This window comes from Mytilus trossulus, chromosome 7 (assembly GCF_036588685.1).
Source record: "Mytilus trossulus isolate FHL-02 chromosome 7, PNRI_Mtr1.1.1.hap1, whole genome shotgun sequence".
In the NCBI taxonomy this organism is placed as follows: domain Eukaryota; kingdom Metazoa; phylum Mollusca; class Bivalvia; order Mytilida; family Mytilidae; genus Mytilus; species Mytilus trossulus.
This window is the reverse complement of record NC_086379.1, coordinates 22,517,726-22,541,081: the sequence shown is the minus strand read 5'-3', so window position 1 is coordinate 22,541,081 and position 23,356 is coordinate 22,517,726. Positions and strand designations below refer to the sequence as shown.

General features: G+C 30.8%; 3 protein-coding genes across 3 annotated transcripts; 1 reads left to right on the top strand and 2 right to left on the bottom strand.

Annotated features, from left to right (window-relative positions):
* Positions 1-9,114: 9,114 nt before the first annotated feature.
* LOC134724791 (putative ATP-dependent DNA helicase Q1) lies at positions 9,115-12,172 on the top strand. Its single transcript, XM_063588038.1, has 3 exons — positions 9,115-10,188; positions 10,789-10,930; positions 11,566-12,172. The coding sequence occupies exons 1-3, from the start codon at positions 9,253-9,255 to the stop codon at positions 12,138-12,140; spliced, it is 1,653 nt and encodes a 550-aa protein (XP_063444108.1). The 5' UTR covers positions 9,115-9,252; the 3' UTR covers positions 12,141-12,172.
* Positions 12,173-12,639: 467 nt separating this feature from the next.
* On the bottom strand, positions 12,640-15,456 carry LOC134726259 (uncharacterized). The gene is made up of 3 exons (XM_063590660.1): positions 15,421-15,456; positions 14,049-15,135; positions 12,640-13,460 (listed from the first exon to the last, which is right to left on the bottom strand). The coding sequence occupies exons 1-3, from the start codon at positions 15,454-15,456 to the stop codon at positions 12,718-12,720; spliced, it is 1,866 nt and encodes a 621-aa protein (XP_063446730.1). The 3' UTR covers positions 12,640-12,717.
* LOC134724790 (uncharacterized) lies at positions 14,962-19,455 on the bottom strand. The gene is made up of 4 exons (XM_063588036.1): positions 18,741-19,455; positions 17,428-18,115; positions 15,769-15,845; positions 14,962-15,135 (listed from the first exon to the last, which is right to left on the bottom strand). The coding sequence occupies exons 1-3, from the start codon at positions 19,307-19,309 to the stop codon at positions 15,798-15,800; spliced, it is 1,305 nt and encodes a 434-aa protein (XP_063444106.1). The 5' UTR covers positions 19,310-19,455; the 3' UTR covers positions 14,962-15,135; positions 15,769-15,797.
* Positions 19,456-23,356: the final 3,901 nt, after the last annotated feature.

Here is a 23,356-nt window from a genome sequence, read left to right as displayed (position 1 = left end):
TGGCACAAAATGGCCTTAAATATCAACTTTATCGTAAAACACCCAAAAGGTCACGATTTGGTTCGTAAATGGATCTATTTCAAAAGTCGTATTGTTGAATATATCAATTCTTCTCATAAAAGTACATTATATTCTCCAAAGTGAGCTTATTTTGAACATTTTGTGATTTTGTGCAATTTTCGGACCTAAAAACTTTAGAAACACCTTGGACGCCACCTACGATCAAAAATGTGTTGTATTTAAAACAAAAGATTCCAATTTTGATATACAATTAATCACTATGAAAAATATTTGGATCGTGGTTGGCGGCCAACGTTAGTTATGCCAAAAACAATTAAATTTATAGGAAAATAGTACCAAATTTGACCTTACAATACTAATTATATTTACTTAAGGGAAAGAAATTTATCCTGTTGAACTTACTTTAAATAAAGCTAATTCTAACAACGACCACTGCCCTTTCCTCGATCTTGATATATATATCACTAACGGAAAGCTGAATACTAAAATGTATGATAAAAGAGATGATTTTTCATTTCCTATCGTTAATTATTAATTTTTAGATGGTGACGTTCCCGTGTCACCATCTTACGGTGTTTATATATATCAACTTGTACGATTCGCTCGCGTATGTATCAATGTTTTAGATTTTACCCAGATAAATTTCCGATTACTGAAAAATTATTACACCAGGGTTTTCGATATCACAAACTAGTCAAAACATTTACTAAATTTTATCATCGGTATAAGGACATCATTCGTAAATATAGCTCAACATGCAGACTTCTTATACGTTCAGGTATTTCACATCCATTTTTTTATGGCAATGTTCTTTATAAAGCACAAAGGTGTCAGTATTCACCTCAGAAACTAACAAAACCTTTGAATAGACTTATAAAGAAGGGATATAGTTACGATACTGTTGTCAGGTAATAAAAGATTGCATATTTTGGCGTTAATATTGATTCGCTTATAGGGTATTTGCATCGGAACTAAACACATTTATTTAAAAACCAGTTGTTGACATGACACAAGTTATGTTCTTCTCATATATATATATATATATATATATATGTTATGATGGTATGATACTAAACCCCTAACGGGAAGGATTGTGCATGATGTTCATATGATCAAATCATAATCTTTCAGTTTTATTGAAGTCTGGAGCTGGCATGTCAGTTCACTGCTAGTAGTCTGTTGTTATTTATGTAATATTGTCATTTTGTTTAATTTCTTTGGTTACATCTTCTGACATCAGACTCAGACTTCTCTTGAACTGAATTTTAATGTTCGTATTGTTATGCGTTTACTTTTCTACATTGTCTAGAGGTATAGGGGGAGGGTTGAGATCTCACAAACATGTTTAACCCCGCCGCTTTTTTGCGCCTGTCTCAAGTCAGGAGCCTCTGGCCTTTACTGGTCTTGTATTATTTTAATTTTGGTTTCTTGTGTACAATTTAGAAATTAGTATGTCGTTCATTATCACTAAACTAGTATATATTTGTTTAGGGGCCAGCTGAAGGACTCCGGGTGCGGGAATTTCTCGCTACATTGAAGTCCTGTTAGTGACCTTCTGCTGTTGTTTTTTCTTTGGTCGGGTTGTTGTCTGTTTGACACATTCCCCATTTCCATTCTCAATTTTATAGCTTCATATATTGTAAAGGAAAATGCCAGAAAAATATATTTTGTCTTTATAGTATTATCACAAGTATTTCTATTTTCTATAATTTTTTTGGCCTGAAAAACTTAAAGAAAATTAGGGCCAATATTAGCACTTCGTTTACCTTCTCTTTTCATTACAAAAAATATGAACAACTATTTCGATTTTATGTATCAATTTAGACTTTAAAATGATCATTACTAGTGTATACGTATGGATTTTGTGGAGGGATTTGATCAGCTGTCCCGTTACAAATTCTGTGACATATTTAGAATTATATATGTTTGTTATAATTTGACCGGTGAATCACCTTACGATAGAGAGCCAATTTCGAAAATAATATAAACTCGTCAAGTTTCTCTTGTTAACAGCTTTTAAATAAGACAAAGATGAATGATCTCTCAGTGTGACATCTCCATTGATATTGAATCTCGTTTCCATTCCACTCAGATATATAAAGCCTAGGTTGTTTATCAAATTAAAAACATTAATCACATATTGGCATACGTCATCATTTGGATTTACGTTGTTTTATTTAACGTCGTTTTGTTTATGAAAATTGCAATCGAATTTCTTTTCTTGAATTATCTAGCTATATTGATAAAGGTTATTATCTTTTCCCTGCTAAGAATCTAAACTCCGATTTATGAAAATTATATATTTTTTTTCTAAATGTAAAAAAAGTTCCACATCGTAACACCTCTTTTTATAAACAATCAATAAACTATCTAACCTTATTCATAATAGCAATTATAGAATAGAAAATACCAAAAGTGCTTATAAAACTCTATAGTCGAAAGTAAACTGTAAATGTGACAAAAGACAAAAGTATACAAAACACAACATAGAAAATATAAGGCTGAGCTGCAAGAACCAACAAAAAAACCGGAGGGTGATTTCATATGCGTTCAGTTGATCATGCACGTACCAACCAGTGGATAACTTTAAATAAGTAAAATTTGAGGAATAGTGGACGTAAAATATTTCTTTATATTGTTTATGTGTTTGGATACTAACGTGTATATAAAAGTCCTGCCTAAAACCATCTTTTAAGATAATAATGATAATAAGCCAGATCACCCCTGCAATATAGCAATTTTGCAATGTGTTTAATCTTATTATCATCATTAACACCAATACTATGTATCATCAGTAGATTTCAGCCGCTGCAATTCCTCTTGGAAGAATAGTAACTCTTTAATCATATGTGATTTTAAAAGTTCACCAATCAATTAGTTGTTGATCACCATGCATATTTTTTCTTTACACTACGAGGATGCATGATAATAGATAGTAAAATGATAAGGAGGATCCAAAGAAAATGAAAACCACCAATTGAAAAACACGAACATTAATGCCTTTTGTCCTAAATAATCGAAAATATAGGTAATACTTATTTGTTTTTGTTGTTCTTTGTTTGGTGACCTGCTTTTTCGAGATTGTTTTGATAAAATAAACGATTAAAAATTATTTCTGAAGAGATAATGAAAACCCGCCGCGCACAGCTCCATGAAATTAAACTAAAATTGTGTATCATATCAGATGCTACGGAAAGGGAACATATTCTAATCATGTTTCATGGCCTTTGGTAGATCCAATTTTTTATTGAAATACTATTGTTGAGTTATCCCGCATACTATGCAATAATAGTGTTTTGAATAAACGACAGCAAAAATTTGTAAATCGACTAAAACTAGTTATATCACGCTTCATACAAATGCAATTACTATGTTCCTGAATAGTGTTTTTGGTGTTTTTTTCAACGATTTCTAATAATTGGGTCGCTCTAAGTATATCCGTTTACTGACTACGATTTGTTGATTTAAAGAATTGAGACTTTAAAATTATATAATTTGATTAATATAAAAAAAAATGTTACAATCATCTGCATAGAAAATCATTTAAAGGTGAAAGACACAATCCATTTTTTTAAAAACTAAAGTTGTATGACGCATGCTATATAGGAAAATTTACATATATACATAATACATCACATATGTACATATATAATTTCAAATATCGATTACAATTTCCTTTCTGCAAAAAGTACCTTAATATATAAAGTTTACTCTAAATAAAGGCAGTATTAAACTTCTGTTCGAATTAATTAAATCGATTGAAACAAAACCAAATCCGGGTTACAAACTAAAACCGAAAAACATTAACTATAAGAGGAAAACAACGAAACAACAAAAACTAAAATACAATGAGTTAAAATATTTACAAATGGAATCGAACACACCTGTAACATAGAAAAGTATATAAAGTATTTTCACTTATCTTTTTTCGCTGAATTTTTCTTAAAATGCATAAACAAATTTTTGTCAAGAAGTTATTCATATCAAGAGTAATATGAAACAGTAAATTGCATCCAATTGACTTTGAATTATGCAAATTATATTTTTTTCGATTAAAAAAACATATGTTTGCTTGCATAATGCCTATGTACTTTATATCCCAGTTTAGAAAGTTTTAATTCTTTTTCAGATGCAAAATCTGTACATCTGTATAGGCTCTATGATCAGTTTATTTTTTATCGCATTTGTATTCATTACATATTTTACAAAAGGCTAATTTAAAATTGAACATTATTGCGTTACCAAATGCTTTCTTAGAGTTATCTGTACAAACTCCTTAATTGGATATCTTTTTCAACAAGTGTCTCGTTATTTTAAGTTTTACAGTGGTATATTTTAGAAAACTGTTTATATCAATGGTTTAACACTGTAACACTGATAACATAAATGCTAAAGATCTTTCTTGTGATAAATGCATTATATATTTCTGTTCTCAGTACATATAGGCTATGTATATATTTCCTTTTACATACATTAACTTTTCTATTTGTATCAATTGTACTGCGATTAAGCTAAATTGTTTCCAATTTATAAATTTGGTATACAAGTTTTCAGTTTTGTTTTAATTTTAGGGTATCTGTTCTATTTATAGTTAATGAAACAGTTTAATCAAATCTGTAACTTAAATTATCGGGATTAAGGAATCAAGTTTTCTTAATCTTCGACTTTGTGGCTTTCTAAAACGCGTTGGACATCGTATTTTTGTATTTGCTATATAGTAGGTGGTATTCCGAAATACGCTTTGTCTCTGAAATAAAATATATAAGTTTCAAAATAAGCTTAGTTAGTCTATGTCGTTTAAAATACCCTGTGTGAATGCCGTCAACTTTTGTTTTTAAGATATGAAATGTCGAAACATCTGCACAAAAAAATTCACAACCATAATGTTTTGAAAATAAATAGATATTGCGTTCCAGGTTGATATTGGCATGTTAAGTAATGAATATAACGAATCGATATATTCAATTTCTTTCCAACTTATCAAATTTACCATCCAAATTCCTCATGTTAACATCGTTACAACAAACATTTAGGTCTGCTTGATTCATTTTACAATTATAAATACAATCCCGTAATATCTTAATAATATGTGGGTCCTCTTAACCAATCACACAAAGACACACAAATCTTGAAAAATCCATTGTTACAATGGAATACCAAAAACAAAATCACAAATCTTTACACCGTAGATGCATTGGCAGTGAAATTTTGCCATTCTTCACTATTTACGATGGGCAAAAGCATAACGAGCAGATAGGTTTGACCAAATTATCAAATAGACGTGAACCGAAAAGTAGATCTATTGATCAATGTAACCTTTAATTTTTTTTATAGAAGAAACCTTTCAACAATTTTTGCTATAGTTTTTGCGAAAATGATGCAAAATTGAATTACCAAATAACAATAAAAAAAAACCCAGACAGAAACAAAACACAACAAGTGTTTTACAAATTGCGCGTCTGCATTTGTAAATTGTGAACCATCATTGTAAGACTTCCACAAGGTCAAACAACTCATCTAAACTAGTTAGATAAAACATTAATTGAAAACTTTAAAGAAAAAAAACACATCCAATTTATCTGTCGTATTGGTGATTTGTTTTCAGAAATATTAAATAGTAAAAAGATTGATCAGTTTATAAAGTGTTAATTTCTAACAAACTGCAATAGAGAATCTTACTGATAACACCAATTGAGTAAGACAAATTACATGTGTAAATATTGCAACTACAATGTAGATCTTTTAAGACAAGAAGTTTCTGAAAATACAAGTTTAGGAGGATAAATTGCTGGTAAAACAACTGAAGTTATTTATAAATATTTTGGAAGTGCTTACTTCAAAAGATGATAAATACTAAAAATGGACGTCTGATAACGATAAAAATGAGATGTATTCATAATTGTATGGCATAATGATGCAGGAACACATCAGGAAAATAAGGTACACGTGGAAGGATAGAACACATTTTGTGGATTTTCTTCTTTGATGACATTACAAGATACGAACGAGAAATGAGAAACTGTAAACATCAAATTGGACCGGTTTAAGACATTTCATGTTGCCTTTATTATATCATAAACAGCCAAATCATAGTACAATTCAGGAAAATATCTAAGTTGGACTAACGTGTATTTTATTTTGATTTATCAGAGATTGCTACTCAGACTTTGTAAAACTATTTAGTTTGAAAACATGATAGTCGTTAAGAGACTTTCGAAATACTCCCTGGTACCAATAAGTCATTTGAAGTGATATATGCAGACTTCATTTTGTCATATCTGCCAATAATACTAGCCATCTGGTAAGAAATTGAAAAGATCTAGTAAAAAAAAGCAGTTACGACTTTATTTAAGGGAAGATATGTACGTCTTTGATTAAATTTAAATCCAATTTTGAATTGTTGATATTCTTAAAGCTTGTATTTGTTATTTCATTCCTGTAACTTAAGCTCACATGCGAATAAATGTGTTAATCGTGTAATAACAACAATAAAAGTAATATGTTGTTATAAATTCTCTATCTACAAAAAAGCAATGACCTTAGCCCGATTGAGAACTGTTAAGTTTTTTAATTTAATTGTTTTCAACGCTTTTCACCTTCATCAAAATTGTCTTCAAACTGTTATAATTCGAGCGCTCTTTATGTAGGCGAAAATCTGTACTACTTTAAAATTCTAGTTTCTTTGATTCTTTAATAAATATGTCAGTATTTTTACTCTTTCATACCACTTACCAAATCCCTATCCTACAGCACTTTGGTCTTCAACCTAAATGGTCTAGACACATTACGGTCAGTGGTCTTAACAATTATAAAAAAAACATTACTGTTATGAATGTAATTTAAACGACTTATCTGTGCAAGCGTAAATATCATGGTACAATGTAGATTTGACAAAATCCATAGGAAATTGACAGATAAATCTAAATTGCGACATTTAATAGAAACGATGTATAAGAAGATTGAAATGATCTAAATGAGAACCGAAATTACATACAACAAAATAAGCATTAGTTAACGGTAACACATCCATTTGTCTGCAAAAACAGCAATTAAGTTTGAACTTAATAATACAGTTCATAAATGCTTTCCAAAAAAGGAAAATGCAATGAATATTCAATGAGATAATTATATAATTCTGGCAATGAACATGTGATAAAACATGTTGCTTCAGCTGGTTTATGTGTGAAATTCTCATTAAAGACAAATTAGAAAGAACAAAAATATATCAGATTTTGTATTAACGAAACTGATGTTTACTGGCCATGAAAAACTATGAATAAAGGCAATACATCGATTGAGAGAATTTAAAACAAATGCGGGTCTCGCACTAAATCGAGGGAAACAAATCAACTATGAGAGGAAAACAACGGAACAACAGTAAACAGACTTAAAAGTCAAAGTAATATTCGTAGAGACAAATATAACAAAAATATAACACGTTATCTGGACAAGAAACGCATTAGTACCCAGAATCTATACTTCAAGACCATCGTGTATTATTTGTGAAACTGATACAAACTACTTTTCAACAACGCGTGGATATTCAGCACAACGCAAATAAATCGAGAAATATGCACTTAAGAATCAATGCAATTAAACTTTATATGCAGGGTTTATCCTATTATTTCACAAACTAAATCCTTTTAGCCTTATCATTATTAGTTTCTAAATTTAGATCACTGGTGCATATTTCACAATCTACGTCGGCGAAAACTTAATTGAAATCAAAACCTTTTGCAATAATTCTTAATGACTAATTACGAATGCAACCTTACTTTTACAAGTTAATGATAAAACATGTTTAGCTTAACAGCAAACAGTATGAATATACCGCTTGCAGAAATTTCATACACTGACTTTATATAAAGTAATTGAAAAGTAGAACAGTGACAAAAGTACTCGATGTTGCGTAATATTGTTCTCATTAAATATCAAATACTATTCAAGCTTATTTTTTGAAGAATAAAGCTAACAAAATCTGACAAATGCACATCGCTTTAGGGTTTCCGACCAACAATGTTATAACATCTTTTTTGATAATTAATCAGGAAGAAAATACCAAAAGAATTTTTAATGAAAAAGAAAATACATTTTAATCCACAAAAAACTATAATAGTAGAACAAAAAGTCAGCAAACCTTCAAACATAATAGCATACATAATGATACAAAGAGAAAAGTCGATGACCTGAATGGTCTTGATATTCTGCAATATGTTGTTGGTAAAGATGTATAATTTAACACTAAAATAAACTTTGTTCAGGTAGAACCTAACACTACAGGGAGACAAATCAGCTAGTTAGTTTCAAATTTCTCAATGATTACAATTAGTGTGTGTCAAACTATTGTATAACAAGTGTAATTTTTCTGATAAATTGGTTGGTTCAAATATTTTGAAATTTTTATATTTTTGTCAAAGGGTCAAAGTTAATACTTTTTTTCAAAATTTTATGAAAACTAAACGATCCAAATCAATTTTGGTGAAGGTGTTAGGTGCCACCTTAAATATTCATCTGTGATTTAATATAAAATACAATAACACTAATATACCGAACTCAAAAGTTTAAAAAAAAAAGAATATTCTTTGCAAAACAAAATATGACAAAATCAAACCCTATGAATCAATAGAACAAGTAATCTGTTTCTTTTTTCACCAGGAGAGCTGATGCCAGATATCGAATAAATGTCTCACATTTCCCTATCAACAGAAACTTAAACAATACCATATTTTCAATTACCCTCTCCTCTCTTAAGATATAAATCATAAAGTATATACAAATAATTTGGTCATATATTGATTTGCATCCGAATCTCACATGTTATTTGTTTTTGATATTTTATTTTACGCAAAAAATTATTTGTAGCCACGATTTTTCTTAATGGTTTCACTTATAAACAAATTAAGGCATTGCCTGTTACCGGAATTCATCATGCCAAGGTTGCCCTACTGAAATTTTAATGTGTGTAAGGAAATTTGACAGAGAGGATGACGCAGGATTACATTATCGATTATGTTTTTATTACCATAATATATACATGCTGTTAATCCTCTGGATACCATCTAGTACATGTAAGTGTTCCCTGTACATATTAACTGGCCACCCGCTGATTGATACTTCGACACAAACAACGGGTCAGTGGTAAACTGATATCGGCTGATTAGACCATCGCATTGGTCAATTGATTTTTCAGTGACTCTAGAGATATTCCGATACGTAGCGTCCTAGATAAACATGGACGACTTTGAAAAGAAAATAAGACTCGTGAATGAAATAAAGTTAGTTTTGGCGACCATCAACAAATTAAGGGGCACTGAATTTCGAATTTTGAAACCAGCTCAGTTTCTGTGTATCAGAGAAGCGTTGATTCGGGACACATTAGCCGTTCTACCTACAGGATATGGAAAATCATTAATATTTGAGACACTGCCGTATTTCAGAAATTCATCTATTCTGGTAATTTCTCCGCTGAATTCTATCATAGAGGAACAGTTAGTTCGCTATGGAGATAAAGCTGTACATTTGAACTCAGATATTGTACGTTGCTTAAAAACTGGTGTATTATCTGAGAACTGTCAAGCTGACATTGAAAAATTGAAAAGTTGCAATTTTTCTTACATCTTGGGTCACCCAGAACAGTTTATTGACAAAGCTGTGTTTGGACTTTTTAAGTCAGAGAAATGGCAGAGTAAAATCTCACATATAGTTGTGGATGAAGCTCACTGTGTAGTTCAATGGGGTCATGGATTCAGGGAAAAATTCACTGAACTTGTAAAGCTGAGGTCAATGTTTCCAAATGCAAAAATTTTGGCTTTGACTGCAACTGCTACAACCAAAATGCAAAATGAAATAAGAAAGCAGCTTGGAATGAAGAGCGCATTGACTGTCCAATCATCAATGGACCGACCAAATATAAAATTGACATTGGTCAAAAGACCAGCTGGATGTGGTGGAAAAAACACTGTCCAGCAATCTTATGATTTTATCTACCAACCATTAATCGATGAACTACGGGCAGACAAGTCACGTTTTGATAGGACAATAGTTTATTCAAAAATAAATTGGTGTGGCTATGGTTATGAGGAAGTGGTCAGGCCGTTGAAAAATGGAGACAAAGAGGACAATATTGAGAAATGTGTTGCCCAGTTTCACAGCCCATGTACATCAGAGGTAAATGTCTTATAAGTTTCTTTGGTATTCAAATTCAAAAGAAATTTAAGGTTTCTGTCCCATTTCATCAAAATAAGAAATTATAAAACATTTTAATTGCTAAAATTATATTTCTTTTCAAGGCTCCATTTATGCATGTACATGCATGTTCAGCTGGGTCTGTCCAGTCACCCACTGTATCACACCATTAATTTTAAAACAAGATTTTAAATCAAATATGACAAATCAAAATTACTTTCAAAGCTGACCCGTAAAAGTATAATTCTATATAGCTATATTATTATAATACATGTATATAGTTTCATGTACATTGAGATTTAAAATGAACGGCAGCTCTGTCAAGCCTGTCTGTATTATGTTCGTTTTTGTACCACACCATCAACAATTTTGAAACTGAACAAGTACAACAAACATGTAACTGTACTGTTACTCATTTAGTCTGAGATTAAGAGTTGTCACTTCAGCAATCATACTATTTTTTGGTTTTTATATTGTAAATACAGGTGTATAATATTGCATCGGTCTGACAATGTACATTTACCCATAATTTTTTGGCAGTATGATAAATTTTCAAATATTTCTATTTTTTCTATTTTCTAGATGAAGAGCAAAGTTTTGAGCGACATGGCAAGTCCTGGAAGTCACCTTAAACTGCTTTTTGCAACCGAAGCATTTAGTATGGGAACAGATTCACCAAATGTCAGAAGGGTTATTCATGCTGGAGTTCCAAAAACACTAGAAAGTATGTTTCAAATACAATTGCAAATTAAGTAGTCTATAATAAGATTTCACTGATCACTGAGGATGAATTTCATTGAAAGTTGGATTTTGTCCTTTTACTATATATTCTACAGATATCACGACGAAACAAAAATAAAGCCTCATTTTCGACCTGTACACCTTACAAGTTTACGATAAAATTGAGAACAAACAGACAAGTAACTTGCATATTATAGTTTTTAATATACATGATATATATATACATGAATGTATTTCAAAACATCATAATTCAGTGGTACAAAAAAAAAAGCAATAAATAATTATAAACAAATATATACATACAATGTCTATACATATGTACAATTAAATTCATCAATTTATACACACAAAAAAATATTAAATACTGTGATACAGTATTGGAATGTCCATTTATCAGATTTTGTATAAATTTATTGTTTTATACAAAAATCTACCAGTAAAACCTCTTCTCAACTTTTCAAAATTTGGAATGTTCTTAATTAATTGAAATTAACCTTTATACATGTACAATGTATATGTACAAAATGTACATGTGTGTTATACATGTGTTTTTACATGTATGCAAACATAAACAATGATAGATAACAATAAAACATGTAAATTTTATTTTCATTTCAGTATACATACAAGAAATAGGTAGAGCTGGAAGAGATGGTAAATCATCAACAGCAATTTTGTATTATAACAAGTCTGATATTTCACAAGCTGTTCCTGGTATGACAGATGGAATGCGAGACTATTGCAATTCAAAAACTTGTCGACGTGCCTACTTATGTGAACATTTTGGTTGTGAATTCAGTGAAATGATCTTCAAGCATGAATGTTGTGATTTATGTGAAATGGAATGCACATGTAATCAGTGTTCTGAAACAAATACTGAAATTCCAAGTGAAATGGAACAAACAGACAGTACCATTGATGTGCCACTATCTGCTACTGATGTTGGTTTAAAAGGTTCAATATTAGCAACTGTTATTGACTATTTTGAATCTGAAAATGATTGTCTTAACATGCCAAATGCTGCAATTTATACAGGTCTCACCAAAGAGCTTGCAAATTTGATATCTGAGAACTATCAAGCCTACATTTCTGGTACCATAATACTAAAACAATATCCTAAAATTGGTCCAGAAATTGCAGAAAACATTTCAATTATTGTTCAAAGTATTGTGCTAAACAATTCAAACTATTAAAATCTTAATTAATCATCATCATTTATTATTGTTCTTTGCAGACCACCAGTTTTATAGATATGGTTTTAAGCTTAACCAATTGATTAGTTTTTATAATTCATGCACTAACATGACTAGCTAATGCTGGAGAAAAAAAAAACATTAAGGTGATGAAAACTATTTTTTCTGCATTTAATAAAGAAATGTCAAGTCATATAGCAAATGTATAGTATAAAGACAATGAAAGAATGGAACTGGGGATGTGTCAAAGAGACATCAACCTAACCAAAATATACAAAGTCAACCAAATGCGAACAAAAAACAAAAACAGTATATATAGCTGTAGTGTGGAAACATGCCCCCCCAAAAAAACACCACACTGAGGAATAAACCTCATTTATTAAGATAACTTTTTTAGAAAAAAAATGATTTGAAAAAGAGAGGATCTTGGATAAACAAAAGAAATTTTATCACATTTTAAAAAAACATATAGATCTATTCTTTATATACATGATATATCTTTATCTATATCTTGTAAACTACATGCATATTGATAACATATAAAAAAAAAATTAAAGTTAGCATGATGAGAGGAGAATTAATTTCCGAGTTCAGTAGCATGTTTGTATACATTGGTTTCTATCCAAGAATGAAAATGATGCACATCCAAGAGCTTGTCCATTCTACTAGAAATTGTTTTAAATGAGTCATGAGATCTGCCTGCTGTAAAAGTGAAAGGATTAACATTTTGCAGGTCGAATATTATGTCCAATTCATCCTTGATGGCATCAATACTGGAATGTTTTTTACAACGGATGATTACTCCTGAAGTTTTGTCAAAATTTTCAGCTATATCCTTTATTGCTGGAAGAGCACTTGTTCTTGTTGTTATGTTTTTATCAGTCTTGTTTGAAAACATGTGTTTGATATTACGTTTTACGGACTTCACAATGTATTCCATTTGTAAATCACATGGTATATGGCTGTCTATTTTCCCTTTAGTGTTAACGAAGAGTCCATAAAACTCTTCATGTGCCTCCTGCTCTGACAATATGCACAACTGATGGACCAATAGTCTTAAAATTTCATAAGCATACTTTGACAAGTTGTTGTTTGCCTTGAAATGTATCGTGCAAACTTTCAAAAGTCGTAGACCACGATCCCTATCTGGCAGTTTGCAAAGATCCAGTATTGCCTTGAACTGTAACCCAAGTTCAAGACATAAATGTCCATAACTTTTTACTTTGTCTTCTTGTTGTGTTTGTGATTTCTGTGCCTTTTTAATAACATAGGACCGTCTCTTTCCATTACTCAGTTGAATTGGAATGACAACACCATCAACTGAAATGATAAAATTATTTGTAAAAATTTATTAAAGGGGCAAGTTCACCTTCATGACCTATATGACACAAATTCTTAAACTAGATTTATAACAATCATATACACAATGTTGAACATTTACCCAAATTATAAAAAAGTGTAAAATAAAATAATCAATTTACATTGAACATGTTGAAATTTTTTTTCCTTTTCTTCATCTTCCTATTTTGAGTTTTTTTTATCATCACAACATTGCAATTGAATGAGAATAAACATGATACACTGATTTTAATAAAATCATAATTCCTATTCAGAATATAATATTTATTAAATATTCAATTAATTTTTTTCAATTTCTCAAAATATTTGTTTCTGTATTAACATGTTAACCATTTGCCCATTTTGGTTACTGATCAATTAAATATCAAAATTTCACTATTAGAAGCTACAAAATGTATAATGTACCACTGATTTCAAAGAAGCTACAAAATGTATGATGTACCACTGATTTCAAGACTTTGAATAAAACCTTAAGTGCTGAAATTAAGAAACACACTTCCATTTCTCGATTACTGTAAACTTTTAATGTATTTTAATGATTAAACATACCTTCAACATTATCCTCTTGGTTATGTTTATTCTCCTTATCCCACACATACTTTTCAACAATTTTTTGGAACATATCCATCACCCATTCCTTCTTTTGATCCTCTGTACAGACATTGTCAGGCAATACATTTTTTCTTGGTGCAGAAAAAAGACTTTCCATATAAAAAAAATGGGTAATGGCCTCAACAATATAGGAATCTGTGAATGACACGATAAAGTCCTTATCTGCATCAAAATGGTCATTTACATTTGGATTCAAACTTGTTCTTAGAACCCTATTTGCCTCACATTTTAGGGTGCCTTGTTCCTGAAGTCCTTCTTCGCTATACAAACGTTTGAATATCAATTTAAAATAGTTCATTTGCATGTGAAATAATTCGAAAGTTATTGGGGATAAATGTTCAAATCTATTGGATGGTGTAGCAGCTCCTGATCTTAATCTTTTTGCTCCAGAATACCGCTCACGCGTCAACTGGTCACCCCCGCAATGAACGTGTGTATTGTTGTTAAAGTCCAATCCAGCTTTTTCATAAGTGTCACTTAGAAAATTTTCGTAATAGTCCATAATCTGAACAACATCATCATATTTCTGTTCATTTAAATGCAGCACGGGTAAAGGAACAACCTTGTTTTTCTTCTTCAATTGCTCACTAAATTTACCAACAATCTGTTTTGTTATTAATTTTTCAAAAATTTTAAAGTAGGGAATATGTTTGAAGGCAACATGAAGCATATGTATGGCATATTCCTCCTTGATATGCTTCCAATCTTCCGACGAAGGAAGGAAAAGCTGGTGGTCTACTTCATAGAAAAGTTTTTGAGGTTTAATTCTGCTTATATTGTCAAAAGATAGGGTCTGAACAATCACAGCAGATCCAAAAGCATGATGCATTTTACCATGGTTGTCTTGCCTCTCGTCGTGTACATTTGTCTTCCAATTGATGTTGTCTCCTACCAAGCGAATCCTTTTCTCATCTTTCAGAGCATCAATGACAGCAGAGTTGAAATTTCCAGAAAATTTGTCCAATATGGTCAAACCATGACCATAGCTCAAACAGACACCTATAGGTTGCAATCTGTCAAATACCTGTTGAAGAGAAATTCACTTGTTAAAAATGATTTTATACCAATGAAAACAACTTGACAACATTTTTAATATTCATTCTATTTGCACAGGTGAATAGCATTTCAACCACAGGCGTTTGTGTAGTGGACCTCCCCCTTTTTTATTTTTTTGTGTCTACTACTTTTTATTTGAAAATATTCTTTCATATTTGAACTTATTAGAACTTATTCAGTGTTCTTACTCTTAATATCAATGCAATTTAAACGTTTCTTTGTGTGTCATGCAAGTTGCACCTCCATAACCTACTTCTGTATTACAGTGTATTAATCTTGTGTTCGACATGTTCACCCATTCCACATTAAAACAATAGTCATTTAATTCCACTATGTACATTACATGTTTGTAGTCATTCAAATGCTTTGTATGTAAAGCTTCATTTAAAAATAATTGACATACTCAAATTACCTTTGACATTTATTGTCCTATCAGAATAAAATTATAATTCATGGTTGCCAGCTTTAGTTTAATTTAGTGTAAAAAAACAGCATAAAAATGCCTTCTATTATGTACAATATACCTCAAAATTATGGCTACATGACCTTAAATTACTGCTTAAATAATATTTTAATGCATTCAATTTACAGAAATACATACTTCTTCACTCCTGTTTCATATTCTTTGATTCAGGCTTGAATGAATAAAACTTCAATTTTCATACATGCATTCAGTCCCTGAAAAATAATCAGCATATTGGAGAATGTTACATGCAATGCTGTTAACAATATGGTTAATGTGCAAATCAACGAATAAAAATATTAAAAATGTGTAAACACTTCGACTCAAACCAAATGATATTGTGCTTGTGTTGTCTGTTATCTGCTTTCCATATATTTGTGCAAGCAAACAAATATTGGCAAGCATTAATGAACTCTCAAAAGTCAGATACAACATGTACATTATACAATATTGTACATGAAGGGATAACAAATATATGCAGGGGTGGATCCAGCCATTTTAAAAAGGCTTCCAATCACATGTTCCCATTCAAATACATTGATCGTCCAAAAAAAAAGGTGGGGGTTCCAACCCCTGGACACTCACCCCCCCTCTGGATCCGCGCCTGATATGTATGCTTGCAAGTTTTAACTTTTATTCTGCATTGCAATATTTAATTATTTATCAGGAAAATTAATTATTTCTAAATTTACAGTTTTATATACATGTACAATGTATGATATGATTTTTTACATCAGTCATTTTTAATAAAGCCTTTCATCATGTTCATAGCTTGACCTGTAATTGCTTTCGCTTTTATAACATGTATAATAAGTCTTCAAATTTAGCACAAGACCGCCAGCCTTTATTTCTGTGAAAATCTTTTCTGTTAGTTGATTTTTGTGATTTTTGTAATACAATCTTGAGAAAAATGTGGAAAATAATGAATTTGGTCCAGGAAAGGCCATTACATACATGTACATACTGAGTTTGATAACCTTAAGAGACATTGTGTCAGTCATGACAGTTTTAAGCCAAGGACAGACATGCAAAAACCAGATGTGATCTCATGCTGTTTTTTAATTAACGTACCTGAATCAAGCTACATGTACATGTGTAGGAGCATGATATTTGTTTTAAATATATATGTCAAATATGAATAAATTACTTAACAGATAAAATATTAGATAACATAACCATGTTAACTATAAACCTTGTTATATATTATTTATATGGATTTTGCAATTTATTTTTTTATTTTACTGAGCTTTTTCCGTTAAATTTTCTGTCCTGACTAGTACTTACTGTTGAGCATACATGTACATGTATAAATATACATTGTACATGTACATGTACATGATGTATGAATGTAATCCTCTGAATAAATTTTTTTGATTTGGTGAGTTAAAATTTCAAAAGGCAATGGGTTAAATTTTCAAGCAGGTTCACATACATTGTATCAGGTATAAAAATAACTGAGAAAAAAAATGTTTGTTTTATATTCTCTTTTTACCCAACCTAATGTCCAAATTACATGTTTATACAATTTTGATCTGACAATTGAAAGAAATTGTATTTCAAAATTTCAGAACTCAATTTTGTTCAAATATTATTGAATTTTGATTTCATGTCAGATTGATATATACATGTATGTGTGTTACTGAAATAGATTAGTCATCACACTGTTTCACTTTCACAAATTATACATGAATTTGGTACATGTAAGTTATTGAGTTGTTAAACAAACATTTTTTTAACCATGTTAACCATTCAATTAAAATCAACAAGTCATGCATGTATATATAGCAAACAAATTACCTTTTGATCACACAGGTTGTCAAACAGGTTGATGCTTATAACTCTCTGCACCTTACTCAGTTCATGATTTCTGCCCTGTGCAAGAACGGAATACAAAAAACCAATTCTTGGAGTTAGAGATGCAACTCGTTCTACTTTTGTCTTGTGTTCCAAACTGTCAGGGACTAAAAATGCCAGCAAAACATCAACAAGAAGAGGGAATTCTGTCACTGCCTCATTTACAATACTGTCCCAAGTAAACTGTTTTAAGTCTTCAAAATCCTTTGTCATTAATGTACTTATTTTTCCATGCTTTCTGTTTTTCAATATTTTGTGTTCTTTTGACAACTCAGATAACAGTTCTTCTTTCACAAGAGTTTTAATTTCAGCAAATTGTAATATGGTGTTGACCAAAGTTTTCCGTGATCTTGTTGGCAAAACAGAAATAACAGTTGAGAATTCCTCAGAAGACAAAACGTCACAAATTTCTGGTTGTTCAAATAATTTCTTGTGTAAATCGTTATTTTCTGTTGTTTTCAACGATGATTGAGAAGGTTTTTTTTTCTTTCTGGAACATGCTTTCTTTCTGTTGAATTTCTCTGAAGCACTGCTTGCATAGTTGTGCTCTTGAAGTGGCAACTCATCATCATGTTTTTTGTTTAATTTAAATTCTGAACCTCTGTTTTCTGGTTTTGGATTTGATGTTATACTGTAATTTAAATTAAAAAATACATATAAATAATAAGGTACGATATCAGTTTAAAATATTCAGATACATGTACATAAAATTGAGAATGGAAATGGGGATTTACAAGTACACTGTACATTTAAATACATGATTCAGACATGACATGTCATGCAGTTATAAAAAAAATATACATGTACATGTATATATATATAAAAAAATATTTTCTGTATTAGGTACAAATAACATAAATAATAAGATGTGGTATGAGTTTCAATAACACAACTCTCCATCCATGACGCGATGTATTAAAAGAAAGCAATTATAACTATGGTACTGCCTTAAACATGGAGCCTTAAAAAAAATGCTCACACCGAACAGCAAGCTATATGTACATTGTATAAAGTTAACATGAATGACCATTATTATCCCAATAACACAAACTTGTACTGACGGAATAAGACTCGAAACTTAAATATTAACACAGACACATGTACATTGTATTAGTGACTTTTAAACATTTATTAAAAGGGCCCCAATTTAAACAAACAGGAAATTTAAGGTTTTAAAGTTTGAGGGGCAGGACAGTCCTGTTTTCTTAAGATGGATAATATAGTTACAAAACTGTAACTTTAAGAATTGAACTTACCATTTACTTTGCACTGTACTTTTGTTGTTGTCTGCTTTGCCTATAGTGCCAGGGGTTGTACTACATGTATAACTCTGGAAACTTGGTTTTGGAAGAATAGGTGTTAATAATGTAACATATCCAGAATCTGAAGAGTTAGAAAAACTCAGCCTAGGAGTTGTTGGGATAACATTCAGCACAGAACTGTCATTTTCTTTATCCTCTATTCCACTATCTGGAGTATTTGGGAAAAGTTCAGTTTTCGCTCTTACTTCTATCGACTCACTCCGTCTTTTTGTTGCCTTAGATAAATGTTCTGACATACAACGTTTACCACCTACTAAATCTAACTTTTCATTGCATTTTGACCTAAATTCTGAAACTTGTTTGTCTAAACTTAGTAGTTTTCTTTCACAGTTTCTACAAACGACACCTTCTAAAACATCTATTTCGCCGTATTTCAGAAGCAATGTTGACAAATTTTTCTTAAGACCTGCATCAGAATTTATGTGTCTCCAAGTCGATCCATTTGGTAAATCAACAATCTTGCATACAGTACATATATTCTTTCCAATTTTACGAGGAGTCATTATTACTTGTTCGGCGCCATTTTCAATGTTTATAACTATCAACTCTCGTAATTAACGAGAGATAACGGTACAGCCTTAATCGTGGCTGTCTTATATTAGCGCTGACCTGTTGTTTGTGTAGATAAGATTGAAACAACAGCAGGGGTCCAGTTTGTGTAGATAAGATTGAAACAACAGCAGGGGTCCAGTTAACTGTACATATAACTAATACTTGTTATCTGATCGTATATAAATTAAAAAGTCACCTGCTGCTGGAAGAAAAACACGTGAGGTCCTACACCTGCTCCGATTTCTAATGTCGATCCAATAAGAGTTTAACAGGTCGGGTAACAGACCATTGACAAAACATTATACATTAATGTTGAAAACATATTGGTTTGTTCTTTGACTGCTAACATAACAGAATATTTGTCATGAAGATAAGGCACTAATGATTTCTTAAATGGGTCAAAACCCATATTCACATCGTATTTAGTACATTTTGATCATACGTCTTTCGTCTCATTTGTTTTTAAAGGAATTGTCTTAAAAGAATGACTAACATTATATCCACAGTGCAAAAAGGACTCCCGAAAAACTGTGAAACTGCTCAATCAAGTAGTGGTAAACGTATTAATCATATATGGATTCTATACAACTTTTAATAATTTTGAATCGCGATCGTTCATTTTAATTATTCTATCCAAAACATTTGCTTTTCAACCCTTTATACCACCAATTCCACATTCCAAAATTGCATTGCAAAAATAAAATAAAAGAACACTTTAAAATGCTTTTCGATATAATATGGTAGCATATGTTATTAACCTTTTGTTTTGATACCAAATAGCTTATTTTGATAGAAATGAAAAAATAATTAAACATGCTACACTGTGAAACAAGTGAACCGTTTGCTTGAGTTTTTTGTTGTTGATTCCAGGGTCGATATTTCAACACAATTGACTGAATGTCCAGTTTTCTTAAGTATAATATTACTAATTATTGCATCTATAAAAGATGGTAGTTAGACGGATTGCAATGATTGGTCCTTTGACAATCCATTGTCTTTGACATAGTGTGCAAATTTTTTGATCGTTTAACATTTAATAAGGGCCGCGTACATTAATTTCTAAACTATTTGTGTTCACGAGATTAAGAAATTGATAATCTTTGATTATTGCAAGTTCTCTACAAGAAAAAGTGAAATAACAAAATTTGCAATCTCGATCCAAGGAAAACAACGGTTAATTTCTTTATTAAAAGGAAAAAAAGAAAAAAAGAAAAGCTATAACATAGCATCTGTTATTGTTCTGAATTTGGCCAGTCAATTCAATGTGTAGAAAATAGTGATTCTTGAATAGCAATAACATATAGAAAATGCCATCTTCAATATTTTAATTTGTTTAATTTACATTTTTACAAGGATCAGCTTCTCTTCGATGATACTTAATTTGAAAATGGTGTTACATTTCAACACAGGAAAATAATTTCAGAACTATAAAAGGATAATAAAGACTGGGATTACTTCCATATCAGTGTGACATAAAATAGCACAATTCCTATTTAAAAGCTCATTCCGCTGTTCCAATTGTTCAATGTTTGTCCGTGTAGAATTGTTTTAAAGAAAATGTCAAGTCAGCATTTGATCTTCTTTTGACTTTATTCTCCTACGCACATGTCAATTACATGTAACATTATATATAAGTTAACTCTATATAAAAGACAGAATGATGTGTGTACGGACTTATTCGTCTTCTTATATTCTTAATTTTAAATGTGCGTAATGTTATGCATTTACTTTTCTACATTGGCTAGATATATAGGGGGAGGGTTGAGATTTCATAAAAATATTTAACCTCGTCGCATTTTTGTGCCTGTCCCAAGTCAGGAGCCTCTGGCCTTTGTTAGTCTTGTATTATTTTAATTTTAGTTTCTTGTGTACAATTTGGAAATTAGTATGGCGTTCATTATCACTGAACTATATAATATATATTTGTTTAGGGGCCAGCTGAAGGACGCCTCTGGATGGGGGAATTTCTCGCTTCATTGAAGACCAGTTGATGACCTTCTGCTGTGGTTTTTTCTATGGTCGGGTTGTTGTCTCTTTGACACATTCCCCATTTCCATTCTCAATTTTATCATATTACTTAGTATTTCAAGTGACTTAATTCAGCAATTGTGTTCTTGATCGAGCTATGACTTTTAGTGAAGGTTTTACACGGAAAATCACTGATTAGGTCGTTTTTAGGGTTAACTTAGTTAAGATTTAAAAAAGATGCCACTTTAATCTAAAACGGTTTAGCTTACTTTCTAATTTGATGATTAAAATATTCGAGAGAACATAAATGATTTATACTTTTGAAAATGCTTGGATGGATTTCTACATCTTTGTCACTAGTATTTGAAATTATATTTGACTAAAAAGGAATAGTTTGTTAAAAAAATGCGTTTTCGTGGCATCAATTAAAGACATTGCTGACTTCCCTTACAATCAAATCAAATCAGTGTCGTTTCAGTAAATGAATTCATATAGAAACAAAAACATAATTAAGCTTACGCACATAACATAATATAGAACAAACAGACTTCAATACATGATAAGTAAGCCATATTCATTGCAACCGACAAGAAGTCTGATAGAATGTGTCTTCAATGATAAATGAACAATATGGAAATTTCTTTACACTCTTTTTATCCGTTTGTAGAAAATGCCGGTTTGCAAAAATGAATTGTTTAATCTGTGATTTCTTTTATCAATATACAAAACGTATTGTGTCAACTTTTAATTGAACGGTAAAATGCGGAGGTTTATTGTTTATAGACACTATTATAGAACCCAGATGTTGTTTTGTTTTCTGTAATTAGTTAATACTTTAGTTTCATTATGTATATTTTTTATATTCGTTTGATAAAATTTACTGTTTGCAATAGCATTAATTGTTCTAAATAATAAGGATGTTCTTATCCCATTAAAAACATAGCCGTATTTGACACAACCCTTTTCAACTTTTGATCTTAAGTGCTGTACAACTTTGTACTTTTTTCATTTTCGATCTTTTATATCTGGGCGTTACTGGTGAGTCTTATGTGGACAAGGCGCGTTTTTGTCGTATTAAATTTTAGACCTGATGCTTTTTGTTATCTATTTATCATGTGTTTCTTTGTCTAATACGTTCTCCTATATATTTGTATTGTAGTCCTGTAATATTATGTTGTCATTTCAATATAATATTTAACATTGCCATTAAAGTGCGAGGTTTGGCATGCCACAAAACCAGCTGGTTCAACCCACCATTTTTTCCTTTAAAAATGTCCTGTACCACGTCAGGAATATGGCCATTGTTATATAATTGTTCGTTAATGGGTGTGTTACATTTAAACGTTTCGTCGTTTGTTTTCTCTTATTTTTTAGTGTAAATTCGCATTGCGATAAGAATAGTCACGGTACTTGTCTATCCCAAATTCATGTATTTAGTTTTGATGTTATATTTGTTATTATCGTGGGATTTTGTCTGATGCTTGGTGCGTTTCTCTGTGTGTAACATTTTAGTGTTGTGTCGTTGTTCTCCTCTTATATTTGATGTGTTTCCCTCGGTTTTAGTTTGTTACCCTGATATTGTTTTTTGTCCATGGATTTAAGAGTTTGAACAGCGGTATACTACTGATGCCTTTATTTGTCAATAGAAATGATGCATTTAAGAATGTACACATCTGAGGAGCCACAAACTTCTAGAATTAAACTTTTTTTCTTAACCTGATTTTTGGGTTGAGAAGACTGTAACGTAATAGTTGGTGAAGAAAAAAAATATGGTGGTGCACTTCTTTATTTGCTACGGCACTTTGAAAATGCCCAATTTTTATGATTTTCCCATTTTTCATCGATTTTTACCTATTTTTGGGCTTTTATCGTGAAAACAAAATCACAGTTCCACAATTGACTTTTTTTCATACTTTCTATAAAGATGAAGTGGACCAATGTGAATGAATTTTACTTAAAAAAAACTATAAGTAGGTGTTATTATAAGAAAGTTTAATCATGTTTTGACTCTTTTTTTGTAAAATACCATG